This window comes from Salvelinus namaycush, chromosome 16 (assembly GCF_016432855.1).
Source record: "Salvelinus namaycush isolate Seneca chromosome 16, SaNama_1.0, whole genome shotgun sequence".
NCBI classification, from domain to species: domain Eukaryota; kingdom Metazoa; phylum Chordata; class Actinopteri; order Salmoniformes; family Salmonidae; genus Salvelinus; species Salvelinus namaycush.
The window spans coordinates 34,657,141-34,682,442 of NC_052322.1; the positions used below are offsets into that span (position 1 = coordinate 34,657,141).

At 41.1% G+C, this 25,302-nt stretch overlaps 2 protein-coding genes across 3 annotated transcripts in view; one reads left to right on the forward strand and one right to left on the reverse strand.

Annotated features, from left to right (window-relative positions):
* Nucleotides 1–1,159: 1,159 nt before the first annotated feature.
* Nucleotides 1,160–11,832, forward strand: LOC120061643 (zinc finger protein Xfin-like). Its single transcript, XM_039011542.1, has 4 exons — nt 1,160–1,342; nt 1,628–2,322; nt 9,872–9,979; nt 11,398–11,832. Exons 1-4 carry the CDS (start codon nt 1,177–1,179, stop codon nt 11,830–11,832), a joined length of 1,404 nt encoding a protein of 467 aa, XP_038867470.1. The 5' UTR covers nt 1,160–1,176.
* An 8,075-nt stretch (nt 11,833–19,907) lies between these two features.
* Nucleotides 19,908–25,302, reverse strand: part of LOC120061349 (zinc finger protein 704-like) — a 47,185-nt gene continuing 41,790 nt past the window's right edge. For both annotated transcript variants that reach the window (XM_039011099.1, XM_039011098.1), the window contains one exon: nt 19,908–25,280. In XM_039011099.1, coding sequence (XP_038867027.1) covers nt 25,169–25,280 — 112 coding nt within the window. In that variant the 3' untranslated portion in view covers nt 19,908–25,168. The remainder of the gene's footprint in view (nt 25,281–25,302) is intronic.

The following is a 25,302-nucleotide window of genomic DNA, read 5'->3' on the forward strand; positions in this document are numbered from 1 at the left end:
AGACCACACACTACAGCCCTTAGATCAGACCACACACTACAGCCCTTAGATCAGACCACACACTACAGCCCTTAGATCAGACCACACACTACAGCCCTTAGATCAGACCACACACTACAGCCCTTAGATCAGACCACACTGACCACACACTACAGCCCTTAGATCAGACCACACACTACAGCCCTTAGATCAGATCACACACTACAGCCCTTAGATCAGACCACACACTACAGCCCTTAGATCAGACCACACACTACAGCCCTTAGATCAGACCACACACTACAGCCCTTAGATCAGACCACACACTACAGCCCTTAGATCAGACCACACACTACAGCCCTTAGATCAGACCACACACTACAGCCCTTAGATCAGATCACACACTACAAGCCCTTAGATCAGACCACACACTACAGCCCTTAGATCAGACCACACACTACAGCCCTTAGATCAGACCACACACTACAGCCCTTAGATCAGATCACACACTACAGCCCTTAGATCAGACCACACTGACCACACACTACAGCCCTTAGATCAGACCACACACTACAGCCCTTAGATCAGACCACACACTACAGCCCTTAGATCAGACCACACACTACAGCCCTTAGATCAGACCACACACTACAGCCCTTAGATCAGACCACACACTACAGCCCTTAGATCAGACCACACACTACAGCCCTTAGATCAGACCACACACTACAGCCCTTAGATCAGACCACACACTACAGCCCTTAGATCAGACCACACTGACCACACACTACAGCCCTTAGATCAGACCACACCCAAACACTGATCTCTTTTTCATCTCTGTTTCTAATTATGTGTTTGTTTATTTGAGTTATTAATCCATGAACCATTTTTTTGCTTTCTGACTTTTTCTCTCTTTAACACTTTGTCTTCTTTATGTGCCTTTTGTTTTGTCAACTATTTGTGAATGTCGTGTGTGTGTGTGTGTGTGTGTGTGTGTGTGTGTGTGTGTGTGTGTGTGTGTGTGTGTGTGTGTGTGTGTGTGTGTGTGTGTGTGTGTGTGTGTGTGTGAATGTTGTGTGTGTGTGTGTGTGTGTGTGTGTGTGTGTGTGTGTGTGTGTGTGTGTGTGTGTGTGTGTGTGTGTGTGTGTGTGTGTGTGTGTGTGTGTGTGTGAATGTTGTGTGTGTGTGTGTGTGTGTATGTATCTCTCTTTCTGTGTGAGTGTGTTCACAGCTTGCCTTACCTTGCCTGCATGCCCAAAGAATATTCTTCCATACATTACATTAAAGCCAGGGTGTTTGTGTGTGTTAACTGTGCATCCTGTGTTGCAGGATGAAGAGGATTCTAAGCAGGGATACAACACAGGTAAGTATGGTGCCTAGAATGGGTTAATTTTAGATAGCATATACATTATAAATTCCTTAGACAATATTTCACCACTGTCTCAGTATAGGTAGGAATGATTTTTCTGATACACTGCATAAGTGGGGTTGGTTCTCACCTCTTTATCTCTCATTCTCTTTCCTTCCCACACTCTTTCTTTACTCTCTCTCCTCCTCTTTTCCCTCCTGCCCCTCCTCTCTTCCCCCTATATCTCTCATTCTCCCCTCCTCCTTCTCCCTCTCTCCTTCTTCTGCTCCTCTCTCTCAGTTCTGGAGTGTGGTCCATCTCCCATGGAGGGGGATCAGATGGCTGAAGGGAAGCATGGTGTGTCCAGGGTGGACGTGTCAGAAGGTAGGGGGAGAGGGGCCTTGTCGGGGCCTGCTTGGCCACAGGAGCTGGCCTGCTCCCTGTGCAAACGGCTGTTCAGCAGCCTGGAGCATCTCAGGGAGCACGAGCACCGCCACACCCTGTCTCTCACGGCCCTCTCCCTGGACTGGCCTGACCCGCAAGGCCTCTTATCCGACCACCACCACAACCAGGCTCAAGCCTACTCTCAGGGCCCCATTCATTCCCAGTCTCTCTATTGCCTCCCGGTGGCCGAGCATTTTCCACCACGGTACCTCTGCTCCCAGTGTCCAGCCACCTTCACGCTCAAGTCCAATGCAGACCGGCATGAGAAGACCATCCACTTCAAGAGGAAGCTGATGCAGTGCACCTACTGTCTGAAACAGTTCAGAGACCGTACTGATCTACACAGACACCTCTCCTCCGTACACTCCAGAGAGAGAGGCCACTCTTGCCCAGCCTGTGCCAAGGCATTCAGTACCCAAAAGAACCTGGCCACGCATGTCAAGGTGTGCTGCCAGCTGGGGGTAGGGGTAGAGTCAGGGAGAGGGGTCGGCATGGGGGTGGGGCAGGGTGGGGTTACCGAGAGACTGTGGGGCTTGCATCATGAGATGAAGGTAGACGCCCATAGCAACCATAATAATCATCATCACCATGTGAATGTGGTCGATTGAGCATGGATGCATACAGAGATATAGAGAGTAGACACACACGCACGCACACACGCACGCACGCACGCACGCACGCACGCACGCACGCACGCACACACACACACACAAAGACACTATACCTATGTCGATGAATGACCTGTGGTCTTATTGCACTGAAGAGGATCACTTCCTCCCTAAACCTGTATCTCTCTTCCCATTGGATGAGAGTAGATCTGAGCGGGCCCAATATGGGTTATATGTAAGAGCACTTATATATTTTCTACAACCGGTGTAATATTTGTACATTTATAAGATTAAAGACTGATCTTTCATAAAAAGTTTGGTTTTTACATAGACTACATCACCAAAAGTATGTGGACACCTGCTCGTTGAACATCTCATTCCAAAATCATGGGCATTAATATGGAGTTGGTCCCTCTTTGCTGCTATAACAGCCTCCACTCTTCTGGGAAGTCTTTCCACTAGATGTTGTAACATTTCTGACAGGGACCTGCTTCCATTCAGCCACAAGAGCATTAGTGAGTTCGGACACTGATGTTGGGCGATTAGGCCTGGCTCGCAGTCCCCATTCCAATTCATCCCAAAGGTGTTCGATGGGGTTGAGGTCAGGGCTCTGTGCAGGCCAGTCAAGGTATTCCATGGCGATCTCAACAAGACATTTCTGTATGGACCTCGCTTTGTGCATGGGGGCCTTCCCCAAGCTGTTGCAACAAAGCTGGATACACATAATCGTCTAGAATGTTATTGTATACTGTAGCATTAAGATTTCCCTTCACTGGAACTAAGCGGCCCAAACCATGAAAAACAGCCCCGGACCATTATTCCTTCCTCATCCACTAAACTTTACAGTTGGCGCTATGCATTCAGGAAGGTAGCGTTCTCCTGGCATTCATTAAACCCAGATTCGTCCGTCTGACTGCCAGACGGTGAAGCGTGATTCATCACCCAGAGAATGTGTCTACTGCTCAAGAGTCCAATGGCGGCGAGCTTTACACCACTCCAGCCAACGCTTGGCATTGCACATGGTGATCTTAGGTTTGTGTTTGGCTGCTCGGCCATGAAAACCCATTTCATGAAGCTCCCGACGAACAGTTCTTGTACTTCCAGAGGCAGTTTGGAACTCGGTAGTGAGTGTTGCAACCGAGGATAGACCATTTTTGCGCTCTATGCGCTTCAGCACTCGGCGGTCCTGTTCTGTGAGCTTGTGTGGCCTACCACATGGTGGCTGAGCCGTTGTTGCTCCTAGACATTTCCACTTCACAATAACAGCACTTACAGTTGACCGGGGCAGCTCTAGCAGGGCAGAAATTTAATGAACTGACTTGTTGGAAAGGTGGCATCCTATGACGGTTCCACGTTGAAAGTCACTGACCTCTTCAGCAAGGCCATTCTACTGCCAATGTTTGTCTATGGAGATAGCATGGCTGTGTGCTCCTGTCAGCAACAGGTTTGGCTGAAATAGCCGAATCCACTAATTTGAAGGGGTGTCCACATACTTTTGTAAATACTGTACAGTGTATGTAGGCGGCGGCCTATATTTTGAAGAAGCCTTGAGGCATCTTTTTTAAAAACACAATTGCTATGCAAAGTGACCAGTGAAAATGTACTGTGACGGCTCACCTGAGTTCCAGCTTTGTTTTATTATGTATCAATATGTGTCTGTTTGTCATTCTGTACAGCTGTCACTTGCTTATGGAGTACATTGATTGAATGATCAGGGGGGCTCATATCGTATTGTTGGTGCTGTTGTTGGAAATAGCTCTGGGTAGAATCAGGTCTAGAATCAGCTTACCTTTGTTAAATCCTCATCGTAACCATTAGGGGGAAAGCACAAAACTGACCTTAGAGTGTATAGCGAAACCTTTGTTCTTCTACTTGGGTTCTTGTGGTGTTTATTCTATCCCCCAGCCCCTGTCTCCCTCTGTCACCAGTCAGGGCTCAGCTGAAGCTCTCTTCTCCATATTAGGGAGGGAGATTTGGATCTCCTACTCTTTACATCCTACTAAAACTGCTCATAAAACTGACCCTAGTCACCACACATCAGCACCACCTGCAGGTAATTATATGTACTACACATTCCCTGTCAGCGTTGATTCTGTACACAAACATCAGAGGTTTGTTCTGGGAGCGGAGTGTCCTAAACCTATCCAGTCTGAAACAATGATACAATTATCTGTTTTTAACCTTTATTCAAATCAGGAGGTGTCATTGAGATAACACATGTGAGATGTAAAAAAAGAGGACTGTCATACATTCAGAGCAGGCTTACAATAAGTTCACATTAGACACATACAACAGCCCTGAGAGGGTAACGTTCCCGCAAATTGTTTTGCACTGAAGTATGCCTAGTTGGATTTGAGGAAAGGTATTGATCTATGTTTCTGCACACGGAGTTCCTCTCCTTTATCTGTTTGATAAAGCTTTTTGGGCTTCTGAGTGGCGCAGCGGTCTAAGGCACTGCATCTCAGTGCTAGAGGCATCACTACAGACCCTGGTTTGATTCTAGGCTGTATCACAACCGGCCGAGATCGGGAGTCCCATAGGGCGACGCACAGTTGTTAGGGAGTGTTAAATAAAGGTAAATGGTAGGGACATCCCAAGGATCCCAGATAACACTAACATAAAAGGAAGTGGGCAGAGGAGGGCCATGACTTCTCTGACGTCATAGGAACAAGTGGAAAGTCTGAGGAGAAGGGGGAGGATTGGAGGGGGAGGATTGGAGAGGGGTGGGTGGAAAAAGGAGTGGAAAGAGAGACATTGACAGCGAGAAGATGGGGGAGGGAGATGGAGGTTAGATGGTGTTGTCTGAGAGGTTCAGAGTGTCCATTGTAACATAGTCACAGTCTGTGGTTGATATACTGTTTGAATTAGTGTAGGGCTGCAGACAGGGAGTAATGGTTGTGGATGGCAGGGTGGGACTAGGAACTAGGACAAACCTATCACTTACTGTATCTTAAATGGATTTTCTTATAGACTGTTTGTCTTCCTCCTGCTTGTTACTGCATGAAAACAAGGTGCGTTGAAGGCGTTTTGCATGTATAATTTGGTCATTGGATTGATGCTATTTCAGTAACTGAATTATAGAACCACAAAGCTCTCTCTCTCTCTTTCTCTGTCTGGCGGTCCTTAAGGACAAACTTGTCACAGTGTTTGAGTGGTCTGACTAAAATGCTGTCTTGCCACAAACGTTACTCTCTGAGAGCTAGAACTCCTAAAATAGGAAATAGAGTACTAGAATACCTCCATTTCCTCATTCTGAGGTAAAAAGTGTATTTTTCTGTCTGTTTGATGTGACTGTAGTTCAGTTGCATAGGGAAGTTAGCTGTCATGTCCTAATTTTATGGAAGTGCATCAACCAATTAACCAATCAACCAACCACTCATTCAGTCAAATTTGGATTCATACAGCACTTTTTACAAATGCAGCTGACCCAAAAAGCAAGCCGGGTGTCAAACCCCAAAGAGCAATGACACTCTAAAGCTGTGTTTGTCAGTCTAGGTCAATGTGTGTCCTGTCTGTGCCCATACCCTTCCATGGAACCTTATAAAGATCCTATTAAATTATGAAAGTATTCTAATTCCTAATTCTTTGCCTCAACCATTATGACTGGGGGGTCATTTGAGACGTGTCCCATATGTCGTTTTGGTGTTTTCCACATAACCAGGTATGAGAACAGACCAACATGTTAAGTGGAACTTGTCATCTTGTTTAAGGAACTTGTCCCTGAGCTGGCCTCAGAGAGAATGAATGTTCTGGCCTATGGTCAAAACAGGAAAGCAGGCTAGGCTACTCTCATGTGAACCAGACTGGTTAGGAGCCATTTTTAAAAAGAGCCAAAGAGGTGGATTTCGGTTGCAATTTTGGGATTTTCTTTAGTAAATTCTTAGAGCAAAAATACAATGCATTTTAGACTGTATTTTTTGTCTTTTAATTCCAAATATAAAAGATTGATATGTATTTGTGTAATGTTTTTAGGGTAGTTTGTATTCTGTAATCAATAAACTGTGAACGAAAACCCATTGGGAGGTTGATTATTTTGTTGTTGTGTTTGTGTGCTATAGTTATGGAGAAATAGACAGTACACACATACTATATAAAATAATGCATTTTATACACATACTTTATCCTTTCCTAAATTGTCTAACCAGGTACAAAATATGTATATGCATACTGTATGAGTATGGAAAAAGCATTATTTTAGTTGTAGGTATAGACTATATTCTTACTTTAATTTCCCCTACTGTGATTCCACATTGGCAGAGTGAGTCAGGTTGAACAATCAATCTGGGTCTTTTGACTTGAGGACATTTTGTGCAAATCTCCCATTGACACATATGCAGGATCTGTATGAAATGTCGAGGTACGCCCATGTTTCCCAACCAAGTTGGGCATAACAGTGTGAGGCTGGATGAGGCATTGTGTTCATACTCTCCATTTTGACTCCCTGAGCCTTTCTAATCCACATTCCGTTTATGTCAGATGAACAGCCTGTTTGTCATGTTGATTGGGGTTTCTTCTCAACCAATCTATTAAGCTTCTTGCCCTGCCACATATAGTCAAAGTCCGGATAAGACACACACACACACACACACACACACACACACACACACACACACACAGGCGTCCACGCACACACAGATGTCCGCTTGAGCATCTACTTAGCCTTTTGTCCAGACTTTGATCTGATGGGCTTAGTGGAGGCTGTAAAAGCTGAATTACAGCAGTGTGGTTTTACAGTCCTGTTTACACTATGCGATCGTAGGGTTGCAAAATTCCAGGAACATTCAATATGGCAACCCTATGTGTGTGTCCTGTCCTCCTTACCTGACTTCCCCTCTGTAAATATCCAGCAAGTCCTCGACCTCAGGTGTGTTGATCTCATTAGTACCTGACTCCTCCTGTGGCTTACCTGTTACTCTAAATCATGCTGCGATGTAGAGATATCTTGTAAGAGATAATCAACGAGGGGCTATGCGTTCTCTGGAAAATAATGCACAATGTGCAATGTGTGCTTTTAGCAGAGTGGAGCTAAAGAATAAGAACGTTTTGTCATACCCATTTTATACTGTCTGATATACCACGGCTGTCAGACAATCAGCATTCAGGGCTCGAACCACCCAGTTTATAAAGCCAATTATTAACTGGGTGGTTTGAGCCCTGAATGCTGCTTATCTGAAAGCTGTGGTATATCAGACAGTATACTATGGGTATGAAGAAACATTTATTTTTACTGTTCTAATTACATTGGTAACCAGTTTATAATAGCATTAAGGCACCTCAGGGTTTGTGGTATATGGTCAATATACCACGGCTAAGGGCTGTATCCAGGCACTCCGCATTGTGTTGTGCATAAGAACAGCCCTTAACTGTGGTAGATTGACCATATACCACACCCCCTCAGGCCTTATTGCTTAATTATCCAAACCCTGCTGTGTCGTAATCTCTCTCTATCCTCTCTCCCCCTTTGACCTGACTTCACCTTTGTACGTATTTAGCTCTTCCTCGTTTTTATCTGACCTCACGTGTGTGTATTGATCCCTGCCTAATTCATCCTGAGTTGATCTATCATGTAATGTGGATATGTAAATCTATTGTAGGCCTTTATCCAAGCGTTACCGTGTCTAATGTAATATCTGTCTCTCTCTACTTGAGATGTGTTCTTTAGACTAGATCCTGAATAAAGAGGGACCTCTTCTACAGGGAGTAAACAGGATATTGAATAAAGAGGGACCTCTTCTACAGGGAGTAAACAGGATATTGAATAAAGAGGGACCTCTTCTACAGGGAGTAAACAGGATATTGAATAAAGAGGGACCTCTTCTACAGGGAGTAAACAGGATATTGAATAAAGAGGGACCTCTTCTACAGGGAGTAAACAGGATATTGAATAAAGAGGGACCTCTTCTACAGGGAGTAAACAGGATATTGAATAAAGAGGGACCTCTTCTACAGGGAGTAAACAGGATATTGAATAAAGAGGGACCTCTTCTACAGGGAGTAAACAGGATATTGAATAAAGAGGGACCTCTTCTACAGGGAGTAAACAGGATATTGAATAAAGAGGGACCTCTTCTACAGGGAGTAAACAGGATATTGTTGACTATTTCCTGGTTGTTGTTGTTGATAATGTCTTGAGTTTTTTGTTTATTTATACCTTCTTGTTTAGACAGACTAGTTGCTAGGGAAACTGTAAATTTGACTGATATTTAGGTGGGCACCGGGGTTGGTAAGACCATAGAATTAGAATTTAGAATACTGGAATGGACATGAACCTTCTTATGATGGGATAAAGGTCATCCATTTTGATCAGGGAGTTGGTCAACCATGGTTTGTGGTTGACCACAAACCATGGTTGTGATAATATATTGTGTGATAATATATTCTGTAAAATCATGAATTTGAAGAATTTATCTGCATTGTATGTTTGTTAGCTAGCTAGCCAACCAGTTTTAGAGAAATTATTCCATACATTTTTTCCAATGAACTGCCAATAGCCCAACATTCCATTCAAACAATGCAGTCAATCCACAGCCATACACTTTCTGAAATCAGTTGATGACAGGACTTAGACAAGTTGTAAATGCAACAAGTACTGATGTTGTATCTTGTAAAACAAGTTGTTTGGATCCTGGATGCTGATTGAAAGAGCAGTGTTCCAAGCCGTGCTGTATTGGCCGTCACAAGCACACTATGCCTGCTAACAGTTCCATCTGAAAATGATCACTGCGTCTCCATAAGAATATCATGTTGCTGTCCGAATCGTCTCTTGTATTTATCTAAACTCACACATTATTTCCACTTGCTTCCAGCCTAGCATTTAGTTGGTTACAGCAGGGGTTAATATAAGCCTCACCGTCTGCCTGAACTCGGAAACAATGTTTCACTTTTGAATTTTGATCTCTGTAATCTTGTAAACCTTTGATCAATTTAACCTGTCACTCAAATTGCACATCTAACTGATGTAGACGTTTTAAACCTTTTGAATGAACTTTAAATAAACTACTCTGCCAAGTCACATTGCCTTAACACTCTCTCTCTCTCTCTCTCTCTCTCTCTCTCTCTCTCTCTCTCTCTCTCTCTCTCTCTCTCTCTCTCTCTCTCTCTCTCTCTCTCTCTCTCTCTCCTCTCTCTTTCCTATTACTTTCTCCCCTTTCTCTCTCGCTCTCTCTCTCTCTCTCTCTCTCTCTCTCTCTCTCTCTCTCTCTCTCTCTCCTCTCTCTTTCCTATTACTTTCTCCCCTTTCTCTCTCGCTCTCTCTCACTCTCTCTCTCTCTCTCCTCTCTCTTTCCTATTACTTTCTCCCCTTTCTCTCTCGCTCGCTCTCTCTCTCTCTCTCTCTCTCTCTCTCTCTCTCTCTCTCTCTCTCTCTCTCTCTCTCTCTCTCTCTCTCTCTCTCTCTCTCTCTCTCTCTCTCTCTCTCTTCACAGTGAATGACTTCACAGTGATCCGTAAGAAGTTTAAGTGCCCCTACTGTAGTTTCTCTGCCATGCACCAGTGCATCCTGAAGAGGCACATGCGTTCCCACACGGGCGAGAGGCCCTACCCCTGTGAGATCTGTGGCAAGAAGTTCACCAGGAGAGAGCACATGAAGAGACACACACTGGTGAGTACAGTGCAGTAGCAGATAGTTGCCACCGGGGCGCAGCAGTGAGCTGAGTCACACACTGGCCATGCTGTTCGCTGCAGCACCTTTCCTACAGTCAAATTACCTAGTGGACTCATAAAGTGGAATATTATTAATATTTTTCATAATTAATTAACATGATTTCAAAAAACGCGCCCAAAATCCGATGTTACTACGTCAAACAGTTTTATATTTTAGTTTTATATAAAGTTTAATTTTGGGTTGCAAACTCAAAATGTAATACATTAGATAAGAGGTATGTGTGTATCTCTCCTCCAGGTCCACAGTAAAGATAAGAGGTATGTGTGTATCTCTCCTCCAGGTCCACAGTAAAGATAAGAAGTATGTGTGTATCTCTCCTCCAGGTCCACAGTAAAGATAAGAAGTATGTGTGTATCTCTCCTCCAGGTCCACAGTAAAGATAAGAGGTATGTGTGTATCTCTCCTCCAGGTTCACAGTAAAGATAAGAAGTATGTGTGTATCTCTCCTCCAGGTCCACAGTAAAGATAAGAAGTATGTGTGTATCTCTCCTCCAGGTCCACAGTAAAGATAAGAGGTATGTGTGTATCTCTCCTCCAGGTCCACAGTAAAGATAAGAAGTATGTGTGTATCTCTCCTCCAGGTCCACAGTAAAGATAAGAAGTATGTGTGTATCTCTCCTCCAGGTCCACAGTAAAGATAAGAGGTATGTGTGTATCTCTCCTCCAGGTTCACAGTAAAGATAAGAAGTATGTGTGTATCTCTCCTCCAGGTCCACAGTAAAGATAAGAGGTATGTGTGTATCTCTCCTCCAGGTTCACAGTAAAGATAAGAGGTATGTGTGTATCTCTCCTCCAGGTCCACAGTAAAGATAAGAGGTATGTGTGTATCTCTCCTCCAGGTCCACAGTAAAGATAAGAGGTATGTGTGTATCTCTCCTCCAGGTCCACAGTAAAGATAAGAGGTATGTGTGTATCTCTCCTCCAGGTCCACAGTAAAGATAAGAAGTATGTGTGTATCTCTCCTCCAGGTCCACAGTAAAGATAAGAGGTATGTGTGTATCTCTCCTCCAGGTCCACCATAAAGATAAGAAGTATGTGTGTATCTCTCCTCCAGGTCCACAGTAAAGATAAGAAGTATGTGTGTATCTCTCCTCCAGGTCCACAGTAAAGATAAGAGGTATGTGTGTATCTCTCCTCCAGGTCCACAGTAAAGATAAGAGGTATGTGTGTATCTCTCCTCCAGGTCCACAGTAAAGATAAGAGGTATGTGTGTATCTCTCCTCCAGGTCCACAGTAAAGATAAGAAGTATGTGTGTATCTCTCCTCCAGGTCCACAGTAAAGATAAGAGGTATGTGTGTATCTCTCCTCCAGGTCCACAGTAAAGATAAGAGGTATGTGTGTATCTCTCCTCCAGGTCCACAGTAAAGATAAGAAGTATGTGTGTAAGGTCTGCAGCCGGGTCTTCATGTCAGCAGCCAGCGTTGGAATCAAACATGGCTCCCGTCGCCATGGTGTCTGTGTTGACTGTTCTGGACGGGGCGTGGACCACAACCGGGAAGCAGGCGGAGACATGTCGCCCGAAGATGAGCAGTATCCCAGCGACCACCGTTTCCACAACGACCAGGTGGAGTGCGAAGGCGACGGAGAGGCGGAGGAAGAGATGATGACGGAAGGGGATGGAGAGATGATGGGAGAGGGGGATGAGGAGGGAGGAAAGTGGAAGGATGACTCAGGGATGATGACGGAGGGAGACGGAGCCATGGATAATGACAAGGAGGAGAGCAACTCCTCTGCACCAGAGGGGGAGCAGCACAATGGGAGCGAGAAGGATTTCAGCTGGATCTCTTAGGATCCTATGGGATAATTTAGGATCTATTGTGGATCTTAGGCAGACACAGCTCTCTTTACCCATGTGTACATGGGCCTTCCTCTGAGTGGGATATGTGGGCGATACGCGACAATGATCTAAACCCTTGACAGATGCCATACACACACACACCGCACATACACACACAAGCTGAGCCCTGTGCTGATGATAGGACTGCCATGGTGGAAAGAGAACAATTGAGAGAAAAAAATTATGTTTTGTTAGTTTGTTTATTTCTGATGAGGACCCTATCAGAGTCTGTCCATTGGTTTAGATGTTCACCTCCATCACACTGGGACCAATGAGGACTCATTCAACATCTTAGCTGATTTTGAACCATGACTTTTTGTGGTCACAGTTGCCATGGATACGACGGATCGTTAACAGTTTGGGAAAACACCAAGGTGGTGTCTTGTTACCATGCAGTCCTATTTGGGGACAGTCTCTACTCCTTTGGGGACAGTCACTACACCTGGGGACAGTCTCTACTCATTATGGGGACAGTCTCTACACCTGGGGACAGTCTCTACTCATTATGGGGATAGCCTCTACATCTGGGGACGGTCTTTACATCTGGGGACAATCTCTACTCATTATGGGGACACTGTCTACACCTGGGGACAGTCTCTACATCTGGGGACAGTCTCTACTCATTATGGGGACAATGTCTACACCTAGGGACAGTCTCTATTCATTTTGGGGACAGTCTGTATTTATTTGGGGGACAGACTCTAGACATTTTGCGGACAGTCTATTTAGTCGGGGGACAGTCTTTATTTATTTGGGGGACAGTCTTTATTCATTTGGGGGACAGTATTCATTCATTTGGGGGACAGTATTCATTCATTTGGGGGACAGTCTCAATTAATTTGGGGGATAGTCTTTATTCATTTCGGGGACAGTCTTTATTCATTTGGGGGACAGTCTTTATTCATTTTGGACAGTCTCTATTCATTTGGGAACAGTCTCTATTCATTTGAGGACAGTCTCTATTCATTTGGGGGCAGTCTTTATTCATTTGGGGGACAGTATTCATTCTTTTGGGGGACAATATTCATTTGGGGGACAGTATTCATTTGGGGACAGTCTATTAATTTGTGGGAAAGTCTCTATTTATTTGGGGGACATTCTCTATTCATTTGGGGACAGTCTCTATTCATTTGGGGACCGTTTCTATTCATTTGGGGACCGTTTCTATTCATTTGAGGACAGTCTCTATTCATTTGGGGACAGTCTCTATTCATTTGGGAACCGTTTCTATTCATTTGGGGACCGTCTCTATTCATTTGGGGACCGTTTCTATTCATTTGAGGACCGTTTCTATTCATTTGAGGACAGTCTCTATTCATTTGAGGACCGTTTCTATTCATTTGAGGACAGTCTCTATTCATTTGGGGACAGTCTCTATTCATTTGGGGACCGTTTCTATTCATTTGAGGACAGTCTCTATTCATTTGGGGACAGTCTCTATTTATTTGGGGGACATTCTCTATTCATTTGAGGACAGTCTCTATTCATTTGGGGACAGTTTCTATTCATTTGAGGACAGTCACGATTCATGTTTGAGACAGTCTTTTATCTATTGTAAAGTTGCACCCGTCAGGCAGCGGTTGGCCCATTGTCTCCTGCAGAGTGAAACTGCCACAGACTTGCACTTTAACGTCGACTAGACTCCTGTCAATGCTCACAACCCGTGGTTTACATTTTCAATCTGATTTTACCTACACAACTCGGTGACCGCACCTACCTTTAAGGATATACTGTATGTCCTCATGACTGTTATGATATATAAATATATGGATATTATAATACTTGTGCAAAGTTTGCTGATTATAATAGCCTATGCCCAGTGGAGGCTGGTGGGAGGAGCTATAGGAGGACGGGCTCATTGTAATGGCTGGAATGGAATAAATGGAATGGAATCAAACATGTGGTTTCCATGTCTGTGATATGTTTGATTTATTCCATTCCATTTATTCCATTCCAGCCATTACAAAGAGCCCGTCCTCCTATAGCTCCTCCCACCAGCCTTCACTGCCTATGCCTTTCAATTGGTTCTTTCGCCACTTAAGTTTACCATGTGTTTCTGTTGAGCTGTGATGAGAATTATGAAAGGTTGAGCAAATGTACATACAAACAAGCCACAACAATTAGTATATTGAGCAAGAGAGGGAGTTGGAGAGAGAAGGAGAGAGACTTATGAGAGAGAAAGTTTGAGAGAGACAGAGAAGAAGAGTGTGAGAGTGAACACTATGCAGGGACATAACCAATCAAGCCAGATGTCAGTGTTCTGAATTCTCTACTTTCAGAGAGAGGACACAGATCGAGAGGTAACCTAGCGGTTAAGAGCATTGGGACTGTAACCGAAAGGTTGCTGGTTTGAATCCCTCCTGAGCCGACTGGGTGAAAAATCTGTCGATGTGCCCTTAAGCAAGGCACTTAACTATAATTGCACCTGTAAGTCGCTCTGGATAAGAGCATCTGCATAATGACATAAATGTAAACCTTTACTTCAGATATTTCCTCTCAGAATGAGCGAGAGAGACATATTACATACACAATGATGATGGGTCACGACTCATGCCAACACAAGCACACTATGGAGCTATTCTACGTGGACATTTCATCTCTTTTTTCTTACCTTGAATCTCAAGTTGTATCTATGGACAGCGGTCGTGTTTAGAAGCAGACTTTCTTCAAAATCTTTGTTGTTTTATTATAATTTTTTATATTTCACTATAAATACAGAATATGCACACTTTTACATCTTAGTGAACCTTAATGAATGGTTCATCTTTCTTTTTGGTGATAATGTTCATTTCAGTTTGTAAAATAAGCCAGGCTTCGGCTTAAGATGCCACCCAGAGAGTGGCCTGTTCTGGTGAGTGCTTTTATGACGCTTTGTTCCGTTTCAAAAAGTTCTTTATTAACACACATTTGTGGAATTATTGTACTACTGTATAAAGACATTCTCTCAGCTCCGTCTAACGCCTTCTGTAGTCACAGCGTGTGTGGATGTGTGGATGTGGACGTGTGTGTTCGTGTGTGTGTGCAAGCGTGTGAGATGTATATTGATTTTCTTAAGATTATGTTCATGTTAGAACATGTTTATTATGATGATCACAACTATGATATGATATTATTATTATGATCACAACTATGATATGTTATTATTATGATGATCAGAACTATGATATGTTATTATTATGATGATCAGAACTATGATATGTTATTATTATGATGATCAGAACTATGATATGATGCTATTATTATGATGATCAGAACTATGATATGATGCTATTATTATGATGATCAGAACTATGATATGATGCTATTATTATGATGATCACAACTATGATATGATATTATTATGATGATCACAACTATGATATGATATTATTATTATTATGATCACAACTATGATATGTTATTATTATGATGATCAGAACTATGATATGTTATTATTATGATGATCAGAACTATGATATGATGCTATTATTATGATGATCAGAACTATGATATGATGCTATTATTATGATGATCAGAACTATGATATGATGCTATTATTATGATGATCAGAACTATGATATGATGCTATTATTATGATGATCAGAACTATGATATGATGCTATTATTATGATGATCACAACTATGATATGATATTATTATGATGATGATCAGAACTATGATATGATATTATTATTATTATGATCACAACTATGATATGATATTATTATTATGATGATCAGAACTATGATATGATATTATTATGATGATGATCAGAACTATGATATGATATTATTATGATGATGATCAGAACTATGATATGATATTATTATTATTATGATCACAACTATGATATGATATTATTATTATGATGATCAGAACTATGATATGATATTATTATTATGATGATCACAACTATGATATGATATTATTATTATGATGATCAGAACTATGATATGATATTATTATTATGATGATCACAACTATGATATGATATTATTATTATTATGATGATCACAACTATGATATGATGTTATTATGATGATGATCACAACTATGATATGATATTATTATTATGATGATCACAACTATGATATGATATTATTATTATTATGATGATCACAACTATGATATGATATTATTATTATTATGATGATCACAACTATGATATGATATTATTATTATTATGATGATCACAACTATGATATGATGTTATTATTATGATGATCACAACTATGATATGATATTATTATTATGATGATCACAACTATGATATGATATTATTATTATTATGATGATCACAACTATGATATGATGTTATTATTATTATGATCAGAACTATGATATGATATTATTATTATGATGATCACAACTATGATATGATATTATTATTATTATGATGATCACAACTATGATATGATATTATTATTATTATGATGATCAGAACTATGATATGATATTATTATTATTATTATGATCACAACTATGATATGATATTATTATTATTATGATGATCACAACTATGATATGATGTTATTATTATTATGATGATCACAACTATGATATGATATTATTATTATTATTATGATCACAACTATGATATGATATTATTATTATTATGATGATCACAACTATGATATGATGTTATTATTATTATGATGATCACAACTATGATATGATGTTATTATTATCATTATTAAGTTCTGGACGCTAAGCTTTATTGTGTGTTTCTTTTTTATATTTAATATCTTGTACTAGACGAAAAGCTTGTGGACAGCAAGCTATAAGGTGTTTCTTAACAGTTCTATCATGCCAGTCTCTTTTTTTCTGTTGTATTTGGTTTTTATGGTTTTTAAAAAAAAATCAGAGGCGCTAATTTATTCTTAGGGCTCTGTTCAATCAGATCCGTGGCATCCGCATAGCGGTTGCTTTGTCGGTATCAGAGGTGGAACGGCTCTAGAGTTGTCAAATCTACAAGCAGCTTCCGGCATTATACCTGAAGCGACATTGCCATTGGCCATTGGCTGCACGGAGTCACATTAAGAGAAATATCATGCAGCCTTGTTTACAAGTTTGAACACTGGAATGTGATATGTAATCTACACCTCCATTAGGGTGACATAAACTCTCTTTATTTGGTTTAAGGATTTTCATTTTGAGTGTCATTATTTCTATATAGACTACACCTTCCTTCTGAACTTGAAATGCGAGTGGGACAGGTGTGGATTCATGAGAAGGATCCAAGGCAGCTGCTCACCGATTTGACAGCTCCAACGCAGTTACACCGCCAAAACATCAGCTATGCGGGTGTTGGCTATCACCTGTTAATGCTTGATCTGACTGAATCTAGGCCTTAGATATGGATTGGACATATGTATGGTATGGCACAAGCATCTATATTACTAACATACACTAATTAATTAACATCATACCAAAAATAACCTAATGTGTTGTATCAAGTGCTTTTGTTTCAACGGTGCGTGTGCAGATGTAGGTGGACATATTTCAATTTATTGTGGTCTAATAATTGTGTTGTAGTTTGGATGTTGTTGTTTTTTGAAATCATGTTTTTTTTTTTTTTTTACAGTTTTCAAAGTGCACATGTTGTGTGTATATGTACGGTATCATTGTATATGAAGGGCCTTGTGACTTGCTAGGCTAGACCTGCTGAAGATCGCATCTTTAACCCCTCTTTTCTTTATTGTTCGAGTTGCCCTGGTTTCCAAAGTTGTGTTCTACTGTATATCCTAAATTTAGGCCCAATTCCAAATCTACCCCTGGCCCGGACCCCTATGCACTTTTTGTAGGTCTGAAATGATTAGGTAGGGGTAAATAATATAAGGCAAATGTCAACCTGGCCTAACAGAGGGCAAGATTCTTCCAGACCTACAAGACATGTTTTGGGGTAGGGTGCCTAAACGGCAAGTTGGTATTTATTGTCATTAATCTTGCCTTGGAGGCAGCTGCAGAGTGGTCACTAGCTGGCACAGCCACAAAGTCAGAAAATCTGAACTTAAACCTAACATTAACCCTAATCTTAACCACACTGCTAACCATAATGCCTGCTAACCACCCTAACTTTAAATTAAGACCAAAAAGCTAGTTTTTGTCTTAATTCATTTTTACGATACAGCCAATTTTGACTTTGCAGCTGGCCTATCTAGCGGAAATTGCTAATGTCTGCCTCCAGGGCAAGATTCATTACAATAAACATCAACATGCACCTGAATGCTAAGAGGGAAAGGGACAAAGTGGGCCACAGTGGTGCCTCTGGGAATTATAGTTGTGTAGCCACAGTTGGTTGCAAACATTACCATCTGCCACACTTCCATTCCCATCAGTCCCAGTGCTAAACACTGTATCTACGGAACAACCCTCGGGTGTGTGTTTAATTTCACTGATTCCTGATGCCTTCCTCATGTGTGGTGGCAAGCTTTATTTAAGTAGTATTATTTATTGTCTATTAGCAATTTCTAATCACTTGAAGGTTTCAGAAAGAAAATGAATGATGTTGTGTGGATATTTTGAATGTTAATGGCTGAATATGTAGGGATTGTCAAGAGCTGCCGTGTATTTGGAAGGAATAGCAGGGCTATTTCTCTGACATCCATCCAGTGCTTTTCCACTCCAGACTCCTGTGACAACTGAGATGTTTTTACCCACTTCCTTATCGTTATCATCACCTGTCTGCCTGCCTGCCTGCCGGCATGTCTTCTTATTCTTTGTCTTGGGTTGTAATTCAGGAAACATTTGCCATCCAATCCCCTCAACAATGTGCCTCGATACATTTTAGATGTGGGTGTGTTTCAAGAGATAGGGACATACAGAAATCTGATGGATAGAGATTTTTAAAATATATTTTATCTAAATCACAGGTGCAAAAAGTTGAGAAAAGACTGTTTTTCTGAGAGACAAATCAGCTGTTTGTTTTTGAGGACCTATGTGACTGTGTTACAGTATACAGTAGATTCTGTTCCTGTGCTTATTAGCCCATTGTGCCCTGATTCCATGGTCTTAACTGCACGCCTTTGTTCATTTGTCATACCAAAGCTCTGTCTCTGGCGTCTGCACAAAACTGGTTTATTTCACATGCAAAACGGTTTGCTTTTCAGCAGATAAATATCTGTATTCTGCTCTTAGATGCGTACAAAATTGCAATCCTTATTTAGCCTGTATAGCTTGATTCACATGTGCAAATCACAAAGCCATAGATATGGTTATATCTAGATTTGACTATATTTCAAAATTCTTGCATTTTATTTTAGATTCTGTTCTTTACTAAGAGTGATGTGTGTATACCTTCATATATATATACATTTATATTGTTATTATATATATTATTTATTTTCTCTCACATTTGGCAAGCTGTCTTTCGTTTGTAAAGTGAGACACTTGAAACTTGACAGTTGTTTGTTGGGAATATTGTTCAATATGATACTGACTTTATATCGATTATCATAAACCTGTATTTGTAACAAAGATGTGTTGAATAATCAAACCCCTTGATCTGTTTGGGAGGATTAAAGTGAGCAGGTCTTCTGTATATGATAGTACTGATCACTTGAGCGTTTTTATAGCCAAACATGAACTTCCCTACCGTCCTGTTGTGAGGGCTAGCCTAAAGGGCTAACCCAGGCCTCTTTCTAACTTCATGTTTAGTGGAATTAGCTTGACTATTATTTGCAAAACCAATCAGTCTCAATAAATTTTGAAATTGCTGCTGAATATTTTTAAATGTGTGCGTTGTAAATGTTGGGTTCTTGTCAACCTCCACTGTGTGGGTTCTACCTCAAAGCTGTAATACCCCTGTTCTCCACAAGAGGGCAGTCGGCTTTACAACTATGAAGGTGTAGGGTGAAGTTGCCCCTATATACTGATCTTGGCTCAGTTTAGAAATTTCCCCACTGATGGTCAAGTTTAGAATTGGGGGAGGGGAAGCTGATCATAGATCTTTACCTAGTGGAAACTTGTGACACACACACACAGACACGCACAGAGACACACACACAGACACACAGACACACACAGAGAAGAGAGAGAAAGCATGAGAATACATGTTCCAATCCATTCGCATTTATTTTCTCTCTATCACATTTACATCACATCATCATCATGACATCAAGTCACCCATCCACTCGAGCACATGTCAGACAGACATGAGCAATAACACACTTCTGCACCAGACATAATGAGAGAACATCAATCAATCAATCAATATGAACAAGATAATAAAGCAACCAAAAGAAAGTATGTTTCCCTCCCACCAACCATAATGCTCTGACACAGCACAGCAAGAAAAAAACAGTCAGACAGTTACAAAAAGAAAAAAAAACAGATAGAGGTGAAGCAGTGACAGAAAGACAAACAGATCAAATTGGTGTGTTGTTTAAGAGCACGATAGAAGAAAAAGCACAGAGTTGAGTGGAACTACCATGGTGATGACGATGTGTTACATTTGATTTGAATGGAGATCCATTGGCTTTGCTGCTGCTGAGCTGCTGGGCTGGACTCATCAACATGGACATTCAACGAGCAAACAAAGGATAGAATGATGTAACATTAGGAAATAAAGGTTTTCTTTCTGCACATTTCAAGGGCTCGGTTAGCTTAATATACTGGGTATTGACTTTAGGGGGGACTACAATCAATTCTGATAGTTTAAAAGAGAGAGACAGGAAAAAAAAATCAAAAATAGAGAAAAATAGATTGGGAGATATATGGAGGAAGAGAGTCAGTCACTGAAGTTGTGAGAGGGAAAGGTACAGGTACAATTTGGTGGCAGGTAGCTTAGCGGTTAAGAGTGTTGGGCCAATAACCAAAAGGTTGCGAGTTTGAATCCCCGAGCCGCCTAGGTGATTTGTCTCCCACAAAAGACAATGACAACATGTATTCTGATAAATACTTATTTGGCAGGGAGACAGAAAAAGTAGGTAGCACATTTTCTGAAACGCCTGTGTACAATAGATTATGACTGCATTCATAGCACAGTCGATCACTCCATAGTGTATTATAAGACTTGCCATAAGCATTCACAACAGCTCACGGTTCCTATACACTGGGTACAGGTGTCCTTTCAACGTCTAGTTTTGATTTACATTTGGTTGAGTTGTCAACTAACGTGAATTCAACGTGAAATCAACAAAACATTTCACCATGTTATTGGATCTAGTTTAAAAGGTGGGTGAAAAAGTGATGAAATTCCCTTACATTTTACAAATCCAATCAGTTTCCCACGTTGATTCAAAAGTCATCACATTGAATGTTTTTGTTGAAATGACGTGGAAACAACGTTGATTCAAGCAGTGTTTTTCCAGTGGGTTCTGACCACTTTACCAAATGCACAACACCTTTATAAACACATTCAATATGTGCATTAAAGTAGTGCAGTATATGGCCTGCTATAAGCATTCATAACAGTTCATGACTCCTTATAACAGCCTAAATAAAGGCCTACATGACATTAAATGCATTCATAATAGATCACACCAGGTGGCTCACAGAAAGGTCACCAAAAGGTCAAGTTAGTTTTTGTTAGAATTAAAGCGTCTCATTGCACAATGTAAGAAGGTTAAGGGCAATTCCATGATAACAGAATTATGCTGAGACTAAGATTTTTCACTTTAAAATGTATGTCAAACAAAACCAATGATTGCAAAGTTAATCAAACCATACAACTCTATGCACAAGGACTACTTTGAACAATTTCCACTGAATATTTTACAAAAACACATTTACTTGAAGAACAGTGCAGATGTAAAGTTTGTCAACAGAATGACAGTTTGTGCTGTTTGTGCCGTCATTCTGTCAGAGCACTAACAGTGTTCTAGCGGCAGTAGAAACTAGCCAGCATTACAACAAGAAAGAAAAAAACAAGCTCATCTTTTTGTAGGTTTTACATTCATCTACGTTTTTTCGCCACTTTTCCCCTGAACTGCAATATATGTGTATGTTATATTCACTACAGCTTCTCAAATACGCACACCAAGAATCTGAGCAATTCTACCTTACAAAGTTTCATTTTTGTTTAACAGACAAACAATATATGAAAAAAGTTTCAGGGTTGTCTTTACGTTGCATATGTACAGGAAAGCCCTGAAACTACAAATCCATCTCGAATAATCGTCACTGCTTGTCCCACTCTTTCTCCACCTATCACAAAGTCCCAGTTCCCCAAACACACCCAATCAGCACTCTCTCTACCATCCAAAACCTCAGGTCTCCATAGGGATGGCAGTTATCACTCAAACCCACCTGACCCTACCCTATTCCATACCAGGTCAACTTACTGTGGGTGAGACTTCCTTAGATTCATCCAGTTTGTCAATGTAGGTAGTAGCAAGTGGATAAAGACTGTTCCCCTTCATTAGCACTGGCCAATGACCCATAAAACCACGTTAGTGCAATTAAATACCAGAGGCGGGTTTTGTGGCAGGCATAGGGGTGTGAATGAGATTGAGAACGACAAAGTAGATTGATCTGAAAAGTACTCAAACGTATGAATGGCCAATCTGCTGCCAGTAGGACCAAACACAAGATTGATGTTTCGATTGGTGGAGAAGAGTCAGGTCCGGGAAGAAAACCTATTCTCTGTACACTAGCTCATCTCAATAAAGTGTGAAAGAGGCAAGAGCCTTTTAGGCAAAGGAAGACTAAACAAAGTGTTTGTGAAAGCGGTGTATGAGTATGTTACGTAAGGAAAGCCCATAGTGTTGAAACACCATGACTTATCTGTTCTTAAGAAGATAACAAGCAACCATCGACTAATTGAGGGCTACCTCTGGACCAGTGTTTCCCCATATATTACCAAGTTAAGGCAGACCATCTGAGATGTGACTTCAGGGGTCTTCTTGGTGCACCACCACAATAGAAAAGTCTAGGGGAAACCCTGAAGCACAAAGTACCGCTGTACTATGCAGTACCAAACGATTCCAGGCAATATTGTTGGCACCATGGGGCTGAGTACACCAAACACACAGACAGAACTAAACATACCAGTTCAAAAAGTTCTTATGGGGGGACCCAAGAGGTGTCGAAGCCCCATCCCTGAAACCCCATTTTGACACCAAGGCAGTGACGATCCAAAATAAAACAACCTCAAATTTCATTTCACTTCAAAATCTGTGTGTATAAAATCCATGTATAAAAGCAAGTCTTTGTGCAGTGCAAGTTAGTGCAATTTATTTAGGTAAATCCTTTTTCCTCATAATGTTCTTTTCAATGGCACTTAGTGAAGTTTCTGACCATTAAATACTGGGCTACTCTCCAGTCTGACCAGTGAGCTTCTTACTGTAAGAACCAGCTTCTCTCAAACACTACTGGACATAATGTCTGACGGACAGGGTTACCAGCCAATGAGCAGGACCATATCTGTTGGTAATGGTTATCAAGGAAAAGACTGACAGGGCATGCTAAAATTAATCCAGTGGGTTTGATTGTTTGTTTGTTGTCCCCAAATAACAACAAATGACAGTCATTCCCAGCTGTCTTAGAATGGCCTTCTACTAATGTCACATCAATTAGAATATGTGACTGCCATCAGCTGAGAACGGAGATGTCACTATGACAACAAATTTGTCACATGGCCAAAGAACGGAAAGTCATAGATTGTGGCTTTTTTTTTAGATTGTGATTGTCATAGAATAGGTTGAAGGTAACCTAAGGAAAGAGGACAAGTAGCACCATGCATGTGTGTGTCCTGCTGTTGTAACTTGTGGCATGGCTAGTAGTCAGTATTGGCAGAGAGAGAGAGAGAGAGAGAGAGAGTGTGTTGGGAGCAGAGAGAGAGAGAGAGAGAGAGAGAGAGAGAGAGAGAGAGAGAGAGAGAGAGAGAGAGGCAGCAGAAACTACATTCAAAGAGCTGGCAAAAAAAAATGTAAGTAGCTAAAGTTAAAAAAATTATCTGTGTAAAAATATCCATATAATTGTGGAATCAGGAATCCAGGTACAATTCATGGGACACAAATAATCCCTCTGAGAAAAACACTTAGATTTCAACACCCTTAGATACCAGTTAAGAGCAGTAACTGGGAGTCAGGTTTGAGTAGGACTAGGTATAGTACCCACAGAGAACTAGAATGACATTATATTTCTATGAACGTACACAGAAAATGGATTTTAGAACACTGAGTAGCAAGTAATACTACAGGAGGGTTTGATGTTATTATTGATAACTGTAATCAACAATAGAGGTGATTAATCAAAGCAAGACCAGACGGTCCAAACCCTGGTGATTGCACTTTGCAACTACTACAGTAGTTGCCTTGGGAACTAATCACTGAAAATAAACTGTTAAATGTGAGAAATGAGAGTGAACAGTGTGGTTACAAAGTTTACATGTGGTCTGTTGAAAGATGTGTTGTTTCTGAAAGCTGCATATCTGTGTAGAGGTCTAGGAAGAGAAACTATAAACGGTGCATGTACGCTGAACAATCTGAAGGATCAAAGTGTGACATTTGGTGCCAGAAGATGGAATAAGCAACAGATGCAGGAAGCTTATGGTGTGAAGCTATGCATTATTTACTTCCCAAACAAAGAGATTGGAATTTTTGAGTTCAATTCCCATAAGAGCATGTGATGTGTTATATGAATAACAAACATCCGTCTTAATAAAAGCGACATCTCAATTCTGAGTGAATTTAGAGAGATTCTGTGTCTGTTTTCCTTTGGTAGACATACTGTCCGTTTCAAAAGAGTGACCGCTGAAATTTGAAACGTGACCATTGAAATCTCTTGTCAGCATCTTTCAATGCACCTCCGTTGAAACGATCCATTCAAATATACGCCACAAAGTGAATCTGGTTTTAGTTCTAAAACGTCAACAGAGGTACATTGAAAGATGCTGACAAGAGAGTGGTTTCAGGATCTTATAGACTCAAACACAGTAGCTTCCATGATACTCGGACCAGCAAAGAACATGTTGAAAGTACACAATACCAAAAAGCTTATCTGAAATCTTCAACCACTGCCCTACAGTGAAGGCATGCAAAATTAGAAAGTACAAAACAAAACTGTCATTCTGAATCACGTTTTGAATAATCATTTTTTGGATTACCTATGCTTCCAAAGCCATATACTTTTACACAATTATTATATATTTTTTTCCTTTTTCATCCATTTGTTTTTGTGTTTCGTGTGTTTAGCTGTCTGTCTGAGGATTAAGAGAAGCAAGCAGAGAGACCCCTGCTGGTCAGGAGGAAGCAGTGCGTGCTCTAAGCAGCTTCATCAGGGAGAACACCCACATCTCCCCAGTGGAAGACTCCACCTCAGTGAAGCTCTGGCAGAGGAAGAGTCCATCCCAGTGATGTAGTGGGGTTCAATCATTGAATCGCTGACAGGCTTTTTTCCAACGGCAGGCTGTGCACCACATGTCCCTCTTCTCCATGCCGTACACCTTCCGGCACTTTTTTGCCTCTCCGCGGGGTTTCCTTGGCAATCAAAGATATGACA